Raw genomic sequence first — 19,146 nt, forward strand, 5'->3', positions numbered from 1 at the left:
CCACGTGAAGTTCTTCTAGGGTTGGTTCACTGTCAAGCTCCTCCAGCACAGGCAGGCACTCAATGTTGTTCAGCGCTTCTTCGGTGACTACATTTTCTCTGGACTATAGCTCAGAGTAGTGCTGCACCCAGCGTTCCATCTGCTGCGCCCGATCCTGGATGACCTCGCCTGTTGCAGACTTCAGAGGGGCAATTTTCTTCTGTGTTGGACCTAGGGCCTGCTTGATACCATCATACATCCCCTTGATGTTGCCCATGTCAGCTGCTATCTGTATCTGGGAACAGAGCTGGAGCCAGTAGTCGTTAGCACATCACCTGGCAGTCTGCTGGACTTTGCTGCGAGCAGCTCGGAGGACCTGCAGGTTGCGCTCACTGGGACAGGCCTTGTATGCTGCTTGAGCTCTCCTCTTTTCCTCCATGACTGGTGTCAACTCCTCAGAGTGGGCTTCAAACCAGTCTGCTGTCTTGTTGGTCTTCTTGCCGAATATGGACAAGGCGGTGTTGTAAACAGCATTCTTGAAATGTTCCCATCTGTTGGATGCGTTTGCATCGACCGGGCCTGGAAGAGATTTCTCAAGCGCTCGTGCAAATTCCTCCACTTTTCTCTGATCCCGGGTCTTGCTCGTATCAATGCGAGGTCTTCCTTCCCTTTTCGTGTGATACAGTCGCTTTGTTTGCAGTTTCACTCTGCTGCACACCAGCGAGTGGTCGGTGTCACAGGCAGCACCTTGATAGCTGCGTGTGATCTTGATGCTGGGAAGGCTGGAGCGTCTGGTGAGAATCAGGTCGAGCTGGTGCCAGTGCTTTGATCTTGGGTGTCTCCAAGAGACTCTATGTTGGGGCTTTGTGTTGAAGAACGTGTTGCTGACACAGAGACCGTGATGACAGCAAAACTCTAGCAGGCGTTGGCCATTTTCGTTCATCTTCCCAGTGCCGAACTGACCTAAGCAAGTGGGCCACGAACTGTTATCAGCACCAACTCTAGCGTTGAAATCGCCGAGGATGAACAATGGCTCTTTTACGGGGATCTTCTTGATAGTGGTGGCCAGGTCATCATAAAATTTGTCTTTGGCTTCTGCTGGAGACAACAGAGTCGGTGCATAAGCACTGATGAGAGTGACAGGTCCTGCTGATGACTGGAGCTGCAGGGACAAAATTCTTTCACTTCCCACAGTAGGTGGGATGATGGATTTCAGCAGGGTATTTCTGACCGCAAAGCCAACACCATGTTCCCTGGTTTCGTTTGGTGGTTTTCCCTGCCAGAAGAATGAGAAATTTCGCTCCTTGACAGATCCGGAATCTGGCAGCCTTGTCTCTTGAAGGGCGACAATGTCCATCTGCAGTCTGCTCAGCTCCATGTCGATGACAGCTGTTTTGCGTGCATCGTCTATTGCTTGCAGGTCATCAGAGAAGCCAGGTGTCATTGTCCTTACGTTCCAGGTGCCCAGCTTTAGGGCAGGAGTTTTCTGTTTTCTATTGCATGGTGCAGAGTTGTCGATCCGCTTCACCCTAAACCCCACGCACCCCGTGAGGTTAACGGACCGTGGCGAGGCAACACCTTACTGGCTGGGGACTGCCCAGCTTAAGGTGGGCGGTAGCTGCCCAATGAGATGCAATTTTTTGTGTGTATCAGGAAGTTGAACAGGGAGCAGTGGTGAGGCAGACAGGATGCAGGGGGAGGGGCAAGAGAGGGGTTTGTGGCTATCAGGAAGTTGAACAGGGAGCAGTGGTGGGGCAGACGGGACGCAGGGGGGAGGGGCAGGAGAGGGGTTTGTGTGTATCAGGAAGTTGAACAGGGAGCAGTGGTGAGGCAGACGGGACGCAGGGGGGAGGGGCAGGAGAGGGGTTTGTGTGTATCAGGAAGTTGAACAGGGAGCAGTGGTGGGGCAGACGGGACGCAGGGGGGAGGGGCAGGAGAGGGGTTTGTGTGTATCAGGAAGTTGAACAGGGAGCAGTGGTGAGGCAGACGGGACGCAGGGGGGAGGGGCAGGAGAGGGGTTTGTGTGTATCAGGAAGTTGAAAAGGGAGCAGTGGTGGGGCAGACGGGACGCAGGGGGGAGGGGCAGGAGAGGGGTTTGTGTGTATCAGGAAGTTGAACAGGGAGCAGTGGTGGGGCAGACGGGATGCAGGGGGAGGGGCACGAGAGGGGTTTCCATCTAAGAGAAGGAAAACTCTGACCCCAAACCTCCACTGCCTTGTGGCTACATCCAGTTGTGGAAAAGGCTTCAGGAGTCAACCTCGAGGCAAAATCAGGAGCTGGAGTCCCTGAGGCAGTTCATGGCTGAACACAGTCACGTTCTGGCAACTCCTGCGACGCCGCTGGAACCAACCATATTGGCCTCTGCCTTTCCATTGGACCATTTCAGCGACGTGGAGAGGGGGGATTTGCTGCATGGGTAACAGCCTATCCTCCATACCTTCTTTGCCCAGGCTTCGCGCACTGGAGAGGACACTCCAACTTCGCCATACGGCGTCAGCACAACACGGGAAGCAGCAGTTACCGGTTATAAGTCTTTGCTCGATTGGCGTAGGGCATGACGCCAGGGGCTGCTTCCAACGGTGGGAGAGATCATAGCCCTATAACTCATCCAACAATACATCAAACTTTGTAAGAAAGTATTCATAATTTTGCTAACAGCCCAATCCTATGCATGTTTACTCAGAAGCAAGTACCATTAGAATCAATAGGGTTTACTCGCAGGAAAGTGTGGATAGAATTGGGCTGTAATTCCTTATTCTTCTCTTTTAAAAAATAGCTTTCCATCTCTCCTAAACTATTACCTAACTCCCAATTAATCCAAATTAGCTTATTACTATTCATAATAATTTCAGGCACATGTCTCAATTGATTTGCTGCATAGTATAGCTTTAAATTTGGCAGTCCTAGTCCTCCTCCTTTTTGAGATGAATACCATAAATTCTTACTTATTCTCGGTCTTTTATTACCACTACAAAAGGAATTAATCATATTCTGCCATTCTTTGTCACCCATCTTTAAGGGTAACATTCAAAATATAAAATTAATTTTAGGTATTTTCATTTTACAAAGTGCAATTCTCCCAAACTATGATAATTTTAATTTTTGATAGTCCTTCATTTTCTCTTTAATCTCTTTTTAAACTTTTTCTAAATTTGCTTTTATTGTATCTTGGAAATTCCACTCAATGTTTATTCCAAGATATTTTATATTCTTATTCAGTTTCCCTTCAAATTTTCCTTTCAATATTCCTTCTTCTTCCTTCTCATGATTTATCACCATACAATCTGATTTATTCCCATTCACCTGTAACCCAGTTATTTCTCCAAATATCATTAAATGCTTTTTAATCCTCTCAGTTGACTTTAATGGGTCTTCCAATGTAAGTAAGGTATCATCTGCCAATAAACTAATCTTAGTTGTTTCTGTATAGTCTATACCTTTTATTTCTATATCCTTCCTTATTACATTTGCTAATAATTCGATAGCCATAACCAGTGCTTTTTTTGTAAAATAAAAAAAAAGGTGCAGGAACTCACAACTTGTTAATCTTTTATTTATTTATTTATTTTTAAAAAACATTTTCTATTCACCAATCATTTTTTAAAATAAAGAATTTATTTACCTTTCGCAAGCAGTCAATAACTATACACACACACCCACACACACGTCAGTTGTGTTGTGTAACCCACAGTAAGCACTCAGGCTGCTTATTATTTTTGCAAGGTACTTCTTTACTCTTTTCAAATGAGTCAGGACCATCCCATGATCCTCAGGGATATGAAATGGGATGTGCTTTTATAGTGGCCCTTTATCCAGTGGTATGAAAAAGTGCCACTGCTCCTCCCATTGGACTTCCTAGATTTGAAAAGGAAATGGGGAACGAGCAGAAAAGGAAGTGCAGAGGAAAGGACAGGTGAGTGATAGGCTAGAGTGTCTCTGAGGAACCTACCACTCTGCATGCCTTCCATTCTCTTCCACTCTCTTCCCTCTTCTATTTAAAAGCCAGCAAGTGGGGGGGGGGGGAGGATTGGAAGCAGCAGCCTCTACCACACAGTGCCTGAGGTGGCTGCCTTAGTCCACCTTGTGGATGGGCCGTCCTTGCACAAGGTAGTTGTAAGTCTACAATCGCGCATGCCACCCTTGGTGTCTTGGATGGACAAGAAGGTCCAAAATAAAATAGTTATCATACTGCCCTTCTTCCAAGGAGCCCAGGGTGGTGTACTTAGCTCCTCTGTTGCTTTTGCCCTCGCAACAACCCTGTGAGGTTCAGAGACAGTGATTGACTGGCCCAAGCTCACCCAGGCAGCTTCAGGGCTGAGCAGGGATTTAAAACTGGATCTTCCAGGTCTAAGTCCAGGGTAACCAGATGTCCTCTTTTTCCAGGACATGTCCTCTTTTTAAGCCTTGTGTCCTGGAAAGGAACTTCAGTGACCCTGTAGTTAGCTCATAGCCTTCTTCTCCTTAATAAATTCTATGTAATATAGTTTTAAATTTAATTCACAAGTAATCTAGTGTTGAAATTAACCGCAGGAATGTGTGGTTAGGCTGCAACCCTAGCCACACTTTCCTGAGAGTAGGCCCCATTGAACAAAATAGGACTTACTTCTGAGTAGACCTGGCTAGGATTGTGCCCCATGAGTGTTTTTAGCTTTTATTTGGTCATGTGCTATATTTTTCTTGGATATCCTACTTTTTGGGGTGCCTGGTCCTCTTTTGGGGTTCTAACATCAGGTCAGCCTGGCTAGGTCCAACTCCCATACACCATCCTGGCTGCCCCCCACCCACCCCACTATTGTGATGATGATTTCATCCCCACTTTTGGGGGGCAGATTGTGGCTGTTATAAAGCCACCCCTTTGCAACCAAGCCCTTCCACCTGGAGTGAATTAGATCTCCCTTCTGAGCATCTCATTGCTGTGGGGGGAGAGGAAAAGCCACAGGCTGCAGTCCTATGCTCACTTTCCTGGGAGTAAGCCCCATTGGCATTTATGGGGCTTACTTCTGAGTAGACATGCCTAGATTGGGCTCCAAGAGGTCTTTCCTCTCCCCCCTTGTCTCTTCCTGGTTAAATCTGGAGGGAGGGAGCCCTTGTTTGCCCCCCAGACCTGCCTGGGAGGGCAGCCCAGCCACCAGCAGATGACCCAGCACCTCAGAGGGAGGATCCCGGATAGGACTAGAGCGGAGGCAGCACAGCGGGAGGAGGAAGCGCCGTTCCGGGCCCCCTTGGAGAGCTCTCTGCCGCACGCCCCGCTCGCTTCCTCCTTCCAAGCACAGGGCAGGGAGCCCGATCCGGGACCAGCTCCGCAGGCAGAGGTCAGTGCCTGGGAGGGAAGGTCCCTGGAGAGGCACGCTGCCCTCCGGGGCCCCTCCAGGGGGAGGTGGGCTGCAGGCAGAGCCCCTCTCCAGGGGGGCTTTGGTGCAGGGGGACCCGGACTCCTGAGAGGGAGGGAAGGAGGGAGGGAGATGGAGCCCAGTGCAGCTTCTGGGTAGGGAAGCCAGAAGTTGGTGCCAAGTCCTGTTGGCTTCCCCCCCAACATCCATCCATCCATCCTGTTTGCTGATGACCCATGGCAGTGGTCCCAAACCTTTTAGCAACAAGACCCACGGCGCTGCAGGGGACTGCTTAAAAAGGTGCCGGAACGCAGTTCCGTTGCATTCCATTAGAAAAAAAAGCCCTGGCCATAGCAAATAAACATGGAGATAAGGGGCATCCCTGTCTTGTTCCTCGGCCTAGATTATTACCCGTTACTCCATCATTCACAAGTACCAGTCTTGTTGGCAACCTTCAGTCTCGAGTATCAGGTATTGCGCTCTGAATGGTGGTTCTGGAACAGCATCTAGTGTGGCTGAAAAGGCTGATTCCATAATCGTAAACAATGATTCCATAATCATATGGTAAACAAGTACCATAGCCACGTTATCAGTGTATAGCTGTTCAATTACATTGTTGAAATGGGTACCAAATCCTAATTCCTCCAATTAAGGGTAACCGTTCCACAGAATCTAAAGTTTTAAAGATATCCAAGGCCAAAATCCCTGCTTTTAATTTTAATTCTTTTGCTATATACATCAAGTTGTGTTCTCTTCTCATCACATCCGCCATCCACCTTCCATGCATGAAGCCATTTTGATCTTCCCCTATGTACTCTCCTATAAACCATTTACAGCCGAATCCTGAGCTGCCCGGAGCGCCCAGGCTTGGCGGCACAGAAAAGGGCTACCACCGAATCCTGCACCTCCCGCGCTACTGTGGAAGGCTCCTTGGGAGAAGGGGACGTTTGTCCCCTTCCCCCGAGTAAGGTAAGCAGCCCTGCAATGGGGCTACTCAATTACTGCTGGCCAAAAGGTAAAGGCGCTTGTGTAGAGCAAGCAGCCCTCCACGAGCGCCCTGGATCCTGCGGAGCTCAGCTCCATGGATCGTCCTCCCGCCTGATAATGATCCCTGGGGCATTTGGTGGGCCGCTGTGAGATACAGGAAGCTGGACTAGATGGGCCTATGGCCTGATCCAGTGGGGCTGTTCTTATGTTTTTATGTCTGTGACAGATGAGGAGAGGGATCTTGGGGTGATGGTGGACAGCTCGATGAGAGTGTTGCCCCAATGTGCGACGGCAGTGAAGAAGGCCAATTCTATGCTGGGGATGATTAGAAAAAGAATTGAGAACAAAACGGCTAGTATTATAATGCCATTGTACAAATCGATGGTAAGGCCACACCTGGAGTATTGTGTCCAGTTCTGGTCGCTGCATCTCAAAAAAGACATAGTGGAAATGGAAAAGGTGCAAAAGAGAGTGACTAAGGGTGCAATCCTAACCCCTTGTGTCAGTGTTTTCCAGCACTGACATAAAGGCAATGCAGCTCTGAGGGAAGAGAACAAACAGCTCAGAACCCATTAGCCTCTATGTGAAGTTTTGGTTTTCGGCCCTAATGAGCTTTGGCCCTAATGGCAGGTGCATTTCAACTTACATTGAAAAGCACCTGCCATTTTGCTGCCCTTTCTGCCAGTTTGGAGAGATCCTTCTGGATCCTTCTCCTCACAATCTCTCCTGGTCTTCACCACTCGGAAAATTTTGGTGTCGTCTGCAAACTCAGCTACCTGCTGACTGGGTAAGTGGGCGCTCCTCTTTTATTTAGCAGGGGGAGAGTAACTGGCCCTCCTCACCCCAGCAGTGTCTGTTCTAGTGGCTGCCTGCTGCTGCTTTTGCATCTTTTTAGATTGTGAGCCCTTTTGGGACAGGGAACCATTAGTTATTTGATTTTTCTCTGTAAACCACTTTGTGAACTTTTTGTTGGAGGGAGGAGGCTGCCTCGATTTCAGTGCAAACCCTAATTATCTTTAGGCACTTACAGGCATGTACATATTTATGTGTACCATTTAGAAATATTTCTATATCAATGCTGGACAACTTAGGAAAGTGAGTGGGCCACATGAGTTCCAGCTCATTGGTGGAACTCCTTTTATCTTTTTGGGCCACATTATTGAAATCTGGCTTGTGCGCTAACTTTGACCCCCCGTGAATAAGATTAACAGCCCAATCACTGGCTGCTGGTAGCGCTTCTCTCCTGCCATAAAGCAGTTGGTGCCAGTTGTAAAAGGCGCTCTGGCAGTGTGCAAAATGGGGAGGCCAGAGCCTTCCTGCTTACTCCAGAGCAGCACAAAGACGGTGTCATCAGAAGTAAGTTGGGAGGGGAGATCGGTGGGGGTGAGGGGAGTGCAGAATGGAGCAGCAACAGGAGTGTGGGATGGGTGGATTGGGTGGAGGAACTGCTCCTGGACTATTCAGCCCAAGTTCTTGGATACCAGGGTGCCAAACATAAGGCCCGCGGGCCAAATATGGTCCCTGGAAGCAATTTATTTGGTCCCTGTTATAATTGGGCTGTCCCAGCTTGACAATTTGGTTCTCTCATATCTTGAAATTATGAACCAGAGTTGCACATTTTCTCTTCTATCATTTGCAGCTAATGAGTTTCTGTGTGAGAACCAAGTGCTTATTTCTGGCCATCACCTGCTTAATGATGTCATTTCCAGCCCTCAGCGAGAGTCATGAATGCTAACTTCGGCCCCCTGTATGAAATAAGTTTGTCACACCTGTTATATACCTTCCCTCATCATCTGGTCAGTTTCATTTTTCATCCATCCATCTGCCCTCTCCTCATTCTCTCTGCCCCTCAGTTGCTTAGAAAAGCAGCCAAATGGATGAGGAAAGATGGAATGTGGCATATGATGCTTGGCCCTTTTGCTTACCTGTCACCCTGAATTGCTGCTTCCTTCAGAGAGAGAGAGAGAGAGAGCTTGAGTGCATGCATGTGATGATCAGACTTGTTTGGAGGTGAGCACATTGTGTAACCCTGGGTGCAGGGTGAAACGTGGGCCCCCTGATTTTTCTGAGTCCAACCCAAAGGTTAAAGCACTGCTGTGCCTGGGCTGTCTTAGGGACTGAAGTGCTCTGGGGAGGCTCTGCTCCAGGTGTTTGCTCCATCTGAGGCTTGGTGGGTGAGCTCTTGGAGTAGAGCCTTTTGTAGGCTCTGGAACTCCCTTCCAGTGGAGGCTCCAGGTGGCCTGTCCCTCTCTGCCTTTAGAGGACTCATGAAACTCTGGCTGTGCTTCAGTCTTGAGCAACAGAGGAAGAGTTTTTGCTTTTTTTGCAGTGGATCAGTATTATTGCTGATGCAGGATATTTGAAATGCCTCCTTCACTTCTGTGTGTTTTCCATCTGAAGTGGTTTTCAGATGTTGAAAGGAGGGGCCCAAATGAGGGTGACTGTTTGACCTCTCGCGTGAGCTGTGGGATGAGGGCTCCCTCCACTGCTTGCTGTTTCACATCTCTGATGCAGTAGCGGCAGCAAAGGAAAGGCCAGCCTTGCTTTGTGCAAGGCCTTTTGTAGGCCTTGAGCTATTGCAAGACCTTCATTCATTCATATAAGTTCATCTTTAATATATCCATTTATAATTTTAAATGTAAATTAAATTTTAAATGTAAATTAATTATTTTTCCCTCCCTGGCCCCCGACAGTGTCAGAGAGATGATGTGGCTCTCCTGCCAAAAACTTTGGACACTCCTGATCTAAGCTGTTGGAAGGTCTCTGTTTTGGGTTCTGCTCAGGTTGTAAATGAGAGCCATATGTGGGACTTGGGAAGGGATTCTCTTCTGGTCAAACTGCTTAGTGTCCCTGAAGGGTGATGAAGGGTCGCTTGCTTGCTTGGCTTGCTTGCTTGAGCCACCCTCTGGAAACCTTTGCTGTGCAGGATCTACCAAGTGGGGGGGCACCTCCAGACGCACCTGAGCTCTGCTTCTGGCACATTTTGGGTATTGATCACAGGACAGGGCCTCAGTTGTGAAGCCTGGAAGGTCAAAATTTGTGTCTCCCCCCCCCCCATAGGATTCTATTCCCATCACACCAGACCCTCAGTGATGTGGGCTGAACTTTTCCCTCTTCTATTTTTGGATTCTGCAGCTTGATGTCCTCTTGGCATGTCAGAAAAGAGCAGAGGGAGCCCATCAGTCATGCTGTGAACCCTGCGCTGCCCCCTGCCTGCCAGTCTTTCACTCCATTTCTCAGGCAACCTTATCCTGGCTCAGGCTTCACTCAAGTGTACAGCTGGCAAAATGATCTGGATTTGGGCATATCTGTGTGGAAATATCTTTCTGGCAAAATCATCTTGATTTTCAGGGGACTATGAGAAGCATATCTGTTGATGGGGAAAGTGACTCATATTTGCAGATAAAAACCTTTTTAATGGGACAATGTTCTTTGATTTGCACTAAGTTTACACTGTGACTTTAGCAGTGATTTGCACTAAGGCTCAATCCTATGCCTGTCTACTCAGAAGTAAGTCCCATTATAGTTAATGGAGCTTACTCCCAGGAAAGTGTGGATAGGCTTGCAGCCTTAATCTCTTACCACCCAAATTGAATTACACACATATATACAATTGAAAATTGCTCTAGGTATATTATATGCGGAGTAAGCAAAATCCGACCATTGCCTGCGTGCTGCAAGCATCTTTGGTGTTTGGCTGGGCTGCTTTGATGCCATGGAATGTTCATAAACATTCTAACATCTGAGGATGAATGAGAACATGGACAGCACAGGTTCAGTGTGAGGGCACGGGGACCGTTGGCAGGAAGAGGGGATGCTTAGCAAACAGAGAAGCTGAAGATAGGTAGGTAGGAAGCGGAAAGCCAGGACCTCAAAGGTAGCGTTCTCTGAAGTGCTACCTGTTCCACGCGTGGGGCCAGCTAGGCAGGCGGAGATCAGGGGTCTCAATGCGTGGATGAGACGATGGTGTAGGGAGGAGGGGTTTAGATTTGTTAGGCACTGGGGAACGTTTCGGGACAAGCGGGGCCTGTATAAGAGGGACGGGCTTCACTTGAACCAGAATGGAACCAGACTGCTGGCACATAACATTAAAAAGGTGGCAGAGCAGCTTTTAAACTGATCCCTGGGGGAAGGCCAACAGGAGCCGAGGGGCATCCGGTTCGGGACTCCTCATCCCTATGGGACGAGGATGGGGAGGTTAGAGAACAACAAGACAAAGGCAGAGTAGGAGAAGAAATTGGGAAAGGTAGCGTGATGGGATGTGATAGACGGTTTGGCACAGTGAGAGGATGCGGGGACAAAGGAGCAAATAAGCAGCCCACCCTGGGGCATTCTGTGTACAAATGCTTTTATGCGAATGCCCAAAGTCTCCAAGCAAAGATGGGAGAACTGGAATGTCTGGTGACCAGGGAAAACATTGACATAGTGGGCATAACAGAAACCTGGTGGAATGTGGAGAATCAGTGGGATACCTCAATCCCGGGCTATAAATTCTACAGGAGGGACAGGCAGGGGCGTGTTGGAGGTGGGGTGGCCCTTTATGTTAAGGAAGGGATAGAATCCAGCGAAGTAGAGATTGAAGGTGGGTCTGACTCTACCATAGAATCTCTGTGGGTTAAATTACCAGGCCTGAGGAGCGATGTAATACTGGGGGAGTACTATCATCCTCCAGACCAGAAATAGGAAGGGGACCTTGAAATGAGGAAACAGATCAGGGAGGTGACAAGGAGGGACAGGGTTGCAATCATGGGGGACTTCAATTATCCTCACATCCACTGGGTCAATTTGTGTTCAGGGTTGAGCAGTGAAGTGGCTAAGTTTGCAGACGACACCAAACTTTTCCGAGTGGTAAAGATCAGAAGTGATTGTGAGGAGCTCCAGAAGGATCTCTCCAGACTGGCAGAATGGGCAGCAAAATGGCAGATGCGCTTCAATGTCAGTAAGTGTAAAGTCCTGCACATTGGGGCAAAAAATCCAAACTTTAGATATAGGCTGATGGGTTCTGAGCTGTCTGTGACAGATCAGGAGAGAGATCTTGGGGTGGTGGTGGACAGGTCAATGAAAGTGTGACCCAATGTGTGGCGGCAGTGAAGAAGGCCAATTCTATGCTTGGGATCATTAGGAAGGGTATTGAGAACAAAACGGCTAGTATTATAATGCCGTTGTACAAATCTATGGTAAGGCCACACTTGGAGTATTGTGTCCAGTTCTGGTGGCCGCATCTCAAAAAAGACATAGTGGAAATGGAAAAGGTGCAAAAGAGAGCGACTAAGATGATTACTGGGCTGGGGCACCTTCCTTATGAGGAAAAGCTACGGCGTTTGGGCCTCTTCAGCCTAGAAAAGAGGCGCCTGAGGGGGGACATGACTGAGACATACAAAATTATGCAGGGGATGGACAGAGTGGATAGGGAGATGCTCTTTACACTCTCACATAATACCAGAACCAGGGGACATCCACTAAAATTGAGTCTTGGGCGGGTTAGGACAGACAGAAGAAAATATTTCTTTACTCAGCATGTGGTCGGTCTGTGGAACTCCTTGCCACAGGATGTGGTGATGGTGTCTGGCCTAGACGCCTTTAAAAGGGGATTGGACAAGTTTCTGGAGGAAAAATCCATTATGGGTTACAAGCCATGATGTGTATGCGCAACCTCCTGATTTTAGAAATGGGTTATGTCAGAATGCCAGATGCAAGGGAGGGCACCAGGATGAGGTCTCTTGTTATCTGGTGTGCTCCCTGGGGCATTTGGTGGGCCGCTGTGAGATACAGGAAGCTGGACTAGATGGGTCTATGGCCTGATCCAGTGGGGCTCTTCTGATGCTCTTATTGGACAAATTTCTGGAGGAAAAGTCCATCACGGGTTGCAAGCCATGATGTGTACGTGCAACGTCCTGATGTTAGAAGTGGGTTACCCCAGGGGCTGGACCAGGAGGCACAGGGTGAGCAGAGGACAGGGCGCCCCAACTTGTAGGGAAAGTGTAGGACATGCCAAAATGAAAGTTAAAAACACTTGTCTGTGGATTTCATGAAGTTAATTTAAACACTATGACTTATTGTTGAATGTGAAACTACAGGATATGACCTCGAATTTATGGATTCCTGGAAGGCTCTGGGCTGCTCACAGGGCCAAGGAGGACGCTTTCCAGGACGCAGGCTGCAAAGGAGGACGCTGTCCGGGCACCGGGGCTCTTGGAGATGCCTTCAGGTTGCAGAAGGCCAGCTGAGGAGGGGGGTGCGCTGGGCTGCACTGAGCCCCCCTCGGCCACGCGGACCTCCCCGCAGCCGCGCCCTTCCCGGACTGCTGCCGCGGCAGGGGGCGCGGAGGGCAGCCCCGCGCTTTCGCTTTCGCGGGAAGCGCTCCCCCGCGGCCAGCGCTCCCCTCGGCGCTCGGGCCACGGGCCTTCGCCCCACTGGCCGAAGATTCCAGCCCGCTCCTGCTCCGAAGGGCTGGACGGGCGTCTCCAGCGCCGCGCGAGAGATGGGGATGGGGCGGGCCGCCTGGCTGCTGGGCGCGCTGCTCCTCCTGCAGGGCGGGGGCTGCTGCGGTGAGTGCTGGCGGGGGCAGGGCCTGAGCCCCGCGGGCAGCCCGGAGCGCTTTGCAGGGCGCCCCCTCTTCGCCTGGCTCCCAGCCCAGCCCTGCAAGGGCGCTCCGGTCTCCTGCCGCTCGCCTGACGCCCCACCGCCGAGCCCTCCTTTCTCCCGCGCTCTTTTGCTGCTGCAGATGCCTCCCCACAGCGGCTTCGTGTCGTCCTCCCTCGGGTCTTCTCCAGGCACCTGCCACCCACCCCTGCCAGGTGTCCTCCAGGAGGGCTGACCCAGGACTGCAGCAGGACTTTGGAGCAGTTGGAGGCCTCCTGACTCTGCCCCCTCTCTTTCCAGGCTTCTCTTCCACCTCCCACTCTGCACGGTATTTCTTCATGGAGGTGTCCAAGCCCACTCCGGGCCTGCCCCAGTACGTCGCTGTGGGGTATGTGGATGGCCAGCTCTTTGGTGCCTACGATAGCAACGGGAAGAGGATTATGCCTAAAGTGCCTTGGTTTAGCACAATGGAGAAGGAGGAACCCCAGATCTGGCACATGCATCTACGGAAAGCACAGAACACTGATCTGGTTCTCCAAACTAACCTCGTGTCTGTGCAGAATCTTTACAACCAGAGCACAGGTGAGTGGAAGAGGGGGAGCTGCAGCAGGAACTCCCCCCACACCTGCTTCTGCAGGAAGGGACATCAGTCACTGTCTGTGACAGATCAGGAGAGGGATCTTGGGGTGGTGGCGGACAGGTAGAGGGAAGTGTCGACCCAATGTGCCAGTGAAGACGGCTAATTCCATGCCTGGAATCATTACGAAAGACATTGAGAATGTTGGCAACCTTCAGTCTCGAAAGACTCTGGTATCGCACTCTGAAAGGTGGTTCTGGAACAGCGTCTAGTGTGGCTGAAAAGGCCGATTCGGTAGTGACAGTCCCTTCCACACCGGGAGCAAGTGCAGTCTGTCCCTGGTCTGTCTCCCTGGCTGTGGGCCTTCCTTCTTTGCCTCTTAGCCTCAGACTGTTGGCCAAGTGTCTCTTCAAACTGGGAAAGGCCATGCTGCACAGTCTGCCTCCAAGCGGGCTGCTCAGAGGCCAGGCTTTCCCACCTGTTGAGGTCCACTCCTAAGGCCTTCAGATCCCTCTTGCAGATGTCCTTGTATCGCAGCTGTGGTCTACCTGTAGGGCGCTTTCCTTGCACTTGTTCACCATAGAGGAGATCCTTTAGGATTGAGAATAAGATGGCTAATATTATAACGCCGCTGTACAAATCAATGGTAAGGCCACACCTGGAGTATTGCGTCCAGTTCTGATAGCTGCATCTCAAAAAGGACATGGCGGAAATGGAAAAGGTGCAAAAGAGAGCGACTAAGATGATTACTGGGCTGGGGCACCTTCCTTATGAGGAAAAGCTACGGCGTTTGGGCCTCTTCAGCCTAGAAAAGAGGCGCCTGAGGGGGGACATGACTGAGACATACAAAATTATGCAGGGGATGGACAGAGTGGATAGAGAGATGCTCTTTTCCCTCTTTCATAACACCAGAACCAGGGGACATCCACTAAAATTGAGTGTTGGGAGAGTTAGGACAGACAGAAGAAAATATTTCTTCACCCAGTGTGTAATTAGTTTGTACTCTTTTCCCTCTCATATAACACCAGAACCAGGGAACTGGGTTGGAATGGCCTAAGACAAAGCCCAGGGGGAGAGGATTCAGGCACCCTTTTCTTCCTCCCTCAGCTCACAGGGGTGGAAGGGAGGTCACTGGCCTTGGTGGCTGGCCACCAAGAACCCTGACGGCCTCCCACGTCAGGGTTGGAAGTTGCCCCAGAAGGCCCTGTGGGAGAACGGCCAGCCCTAGCAGCTAGTTGAAGATGTGGCCACCACATAATCTCCCTCCTTCCCTCCCAATGGAAAACATTGACATAGTGGACATAACGGAAACCTGGTGGAATGCGGAGAATCAGTGGGATACTGCAATCCCGGGCTATAAACTCTACAGGAGGGACAGGCAGGGGCGTGTTGGAGGTGGGGTGGCCCTTTATGTTAAGGAAGGGATAGAATCCAGCATAGTAGAGATTGTAGGTGGGTCCGACTTCACTGTAGAATCTCTGTGGGTTAAATTACCAGGCCTGAGGAGCGATGTAATACTGGGGGCGTACTATCGTCCTCCAGACCAGAAATCGGAAGGGGACCTTGAAATGAGGAAACGGATCAGGGAGGTGACAAGGGGGGACAGGGTTGTAATCATGGGGGACTTCAATTATCCTCACATCCACTGGGTCAATTTGTGTTCCAGTCACAAAAAGGAGACCGGATTCCTTGACATGCTTAATGACTTTGGCTTAGAGCAGCTAGTCACGGAGCCCACCAGAGGACAGGTGACTCTGGATTTAATATTGTGCGGTACACGGGACCTGGTTAGAGATGTCGATGTTATGGAGCCATTGGGGAATAGCGATCAAGCTGTGATCCGTTTCAACATGCATGTTGGGGGAAGAATACCAGGAAAATCTCTCACAAAAACCCTTGACTTCCGATGGGCGGACTTCCCTCAAATGAGGAGGCTGGTTAGAAGGAGGTTGAAAGCAAAGGTAAAAAGAGTCCAATCCCTCCAGAGTGCATGGAGGCTGCTTAAAACAACAGTAATAGAGGCCCAGCGGAAGTGTATACCGCAAAGGAAGAAGGGCTCCACTAAGTCCAGGAGGGTGCCCGCATGGCTAACCAGCCAAGTTAGAGAGGCTGTGAAGGGCAAGGAAGCCCTTCCGTAAATGGAAGTCTTGCCCTAATGAAGAGAATAAAAAGGAACATAAACTGTGGCAAAAGAAATTTAAGAAGGTGATATGGGAGGCCAAGTGAATCTATGAGGAACGCATGGCCAGCAACATTAAGGGGATTAATAAAAGCTTCCTCAAATATGTTAGAAGCAGGAAACCTGCCAGAGAAGTGGTTGGCACTCTGGATGGCGAGGGAGGGAAAGGGGAGATAAAAGGAGACTTAGAGATGGCAGAGAAATTAAATGAGTTCTTTGCATCTGTCTTCAGAAGACCTTGGGCATAAGTAAGGAAGTAAGGAAGTAAGTCAGATAGAGGCTAAAAGAGAAGATGTTTCAGACCTCATTGATAAATTAAAGATCAATAAGTCACCGGGCCCTGATGGCATCCACCCAAGAGTTATTAAGGAATTGAAGAATGAAGTTGCTGATGTCTTGACTAAAATATGCAACTTGTCCCTCAAAACGGCCACAGTGCCAGAGGATTGGAGGATAGCAAATGTCACACCGATCTTTAAAAGGGGAAAGAGGGGAAACTATAGGCCGGTCAGCCTAACATCTATACTGGGTAAGATGGTGGAATGCCTCATCAAAGATAGAATCTCAAAACACATAGGTGAACAGGCCTTGCTGAGGGAGAATCAGCATGGCTTCTGTAAGGGTAAGTCTTGCCTCACGAACCTTATAGAATTCTTTGAAAAGGTCAACAGGCATGTGGATGTGGGAGAACCCGTGGACATTATATATCTGGAGTTTCAGAAGGCGTTCGACACGGTCCCTCACCAAAGGCTACTGAAAAAACTCCACAGTTAGGGAATTAGAGGACAGGTCCTCTCATGGATTGAGAACTGGTTGAAGACCAGGAAGCAGAGAGTGGGTGTCAATGGGCAATTTTCACAATGGAGCGAAGTGAAAAGCGGTGTGCCCCAAGGATCTGTCCTGGGACCGGTGCTTTTCAACCTTTTCATAAATGATCTGGAGACAGGGTTGAGCAGTGAAGTGGCAAAGTTTGCAGACGACACTAAACTTTTCCGAGTGGTGAAGACCAGAACTGTTTGTGAGGAACTCCAGAAGGATCTCTCCAGACTGGCAGAATGGGCAGCAAAATGGCAGATGCGCTTCAATGTCAGTAAGTGTAAAGTCATGCACATTGGGGCAAAAAATCAAAACTTTACATATAGGCTGATGGGTTCTGAGCTGTCTGTGACAAATGATTTGGTGGGCCGCTGTGAGATACAGGAAGCTGGACTAGATGGGCCTATGGCCTGATCCAGTGGGGCTGTTCTTATGTGGCCACCACATAACCTCCCTCTTGGCCCACCGCCTCACTATGCATGACTATACAGCCACCACCTCCCAATGGCCAGTCCCATCAGACTGCAGGCCACACTGTGGTGATCTCACCAGGGCCTTGCTGCCAGGAGTGGACTCATCGCGTCACGCTGGGTGCCCAGCTGGGACGTGACTATTTTACTATAGAGCAGTCCAGGTCACCCAGCAAATCAGCAACCAACAAAAATCCAGTGACCAGCTTGATGACCCACCACTGAACAAGAGTTTTAGTATTAACTCTGATCCATGGAAAGAGTGTTGACTCAGACTAACACCTGACTGGTTCCCTGCCGTGTTATAGTAACACCTCATTGGCTCTTGGAACAAGCAGTCTCATTGGTCCCTTTCAAGTTAGAGAAATTCACTTGTTACTTCAAAAGGCAGTTGTGTTTTCCTTTCCTGGTTATTTGGCGATAACATTTGATAGAATGCAGATATTTCAGTGTGGTTTGTTTCATTACATTCTGCATTAAAATGCACATCAAGTAATACATAACATGATGGTATTATTCATCAAACCACAGTTTGTACCATTTTGGTAACTAGTGTCGTTTACCCCCCCTGTGGTGTCACATGGTGCAGTCTTCCCCCTGCCCCTTTTAGTTACACCAGTGCCTAGCAGTCTGGTATGGGTGAGGAGGCAGCAGTATTAATGGTGGTGGGGTACGAGAGAGAGAGAGAGATTTAGGGGGGCTGCTTTAGGTGGCCTTTGACTCAGACTGGGTCTGCTCTACAGGGAAGGGGTGGGAGAGTGGGGGATTGGCTGGTCCTGCTTTAGCTCTGACGCCCCCACGTGTGTCTCCCATTCAGGGTTCCATACCTTGCAGTACATGTGGGGTTGTGAGCTGAGCGAGGATGGGCAGAAACGGGGGCGTGCCCAATACGCCTATGATGGGAGGGACTTCATCGCCTTTGACAAGGAGACCCTGACCTGGACCGCAGGCAGTGCTGAGGCTCAAGTGACCAAGAGGAACTGGGATGCTGACTTGCCCCGATCGCAGGACTATAAGGTTGATCTGGAGGAGACCTGCACTTGGTGGTTGCGGAAGTACCTGGAGTACGGAAAGGAGACTCTGTTGAGGAAAGGTGAGGGGGGAAATGGCAGGGAGGGGGGCAGTTCCCTCATGCTGCCCCTTCCCTTGTAGGATCCCCAGACTGAGAAGCAAACTGCACTTAGAGCGGGTGAGAGAAGCCTTGGGTCTGTCTCAGTTCAGACTCCAGCTGGGGGAGGAGAGTGCATTGCTCAGAATTACCCCAGATAAAAGGCCTGGTGCAGCAGAGACAGAACTGTTGGACCTTCTTGTTACTTGCATATGGAAAATTATTCCATATTTTAAAAACAAGAACCAGTATGGAGCCTGCCTTTGGGGAAGAAGACTGTCCTGGCCTGGCTGTCCACATGCAAGATGAGAGCAGCCACGCTCTCATCTCACTACCACAGTGACCTAAATGTAGCCCTGTCACACCCTGAAATGGACTCACATTCCCAGTTTGTATATATTTTGCTTTTATGATTGTCAGGGTCAAGAGGGGGCTGCCAGAGACCACACGCTGATCCAGAACAGTAAGGAGTAGTGGTTAGCATTTCCTCTCCACCAAGCTGTCTGTAATTTGCATCTCAGCTCTGAATGACACAGAGTGGGCTATTGAGTTTTAAGCTGGTTCTCACATATGAAAACAGACAAAACATACCCAGAAATGCACAAAATATCGACACTTTAGGACAACGATCAACACCAGTCACTGTATGAGATTGAGATGGTCCTACTGGGATCTTGTATTCACAGCAGCACTGAAACATCCTCCAACAGTCCTTCTCCCCTGTCTTTTGCATGAAGTGATATAGTTAGAGGTGTTTGACGACAGTGCAATTTTTTTTAAGTTGCATTAAAATGCAAAATGTGATGTTTTGTGTTTTTATTCACAACTGAATACACGATTTCCGTGTTACTAATTCATTAGCTATGGACAGAGGTGTTTGAAAAATGTGGAGTTTTGTGTTTTTATTTAGTTATGAACAAAAACAAACACCTCTAGATACAGTCCACTCTCCCACTTCAGGAACCTCCCGCCTTTTTATGCTGGATGGCAAGAAACACAATGCTCAGAGTCACACAAGCAGTTCTTTTGCTAGACTGGACAATGTCATACTGCATGTGGAAAGTAAAGACCCCTCCTCCATGCATCTGGAAAGTTCCATTTGCCTTGTACTGTTTGCT

At 49.5% G+C, this 19,146-nt stretch overlaps 1 protein-coding gene across 1 annotated transcript in view; it reads left to right on the forward strand.

The window, feature by feature from the left end:
* Nucleotides 1-19,146, forward strand: part of LOC136639188 (zinc finger protein 721-like) — a 117,059-nt gene that overhangs the window by 25,999 nt on the left and 71,914 nt on the right. Inside the window, exon 7 of the mRNA XM_066613192.1 lies at nucleotides 15,560-15,566. Within this exon, the coding sequence (XP_066469289.1) occupies nucleotides 15,560-15,566 (7 nt within the window). The remainder of the gene's footprint in view (nucleotides 1-15,559; nucleotides 15,567-19,146) is intronic.

This window comes from Tiliqua scincoides, chromosome 2, assembly GCF_035046505.1.
Source record: "Tiliqua scincoides isolate rTilSci1 chromosome 2, rTilSci1.hap2, whole genome shotgun sequence".
Classification (NCBI taxonomy): domain Eukaryota; kingdom Metazoa; phylum Chordata; class Lepidosauria; order Squamata; family Scincidae; genus Tiliqua; species Tiliqua scincoides.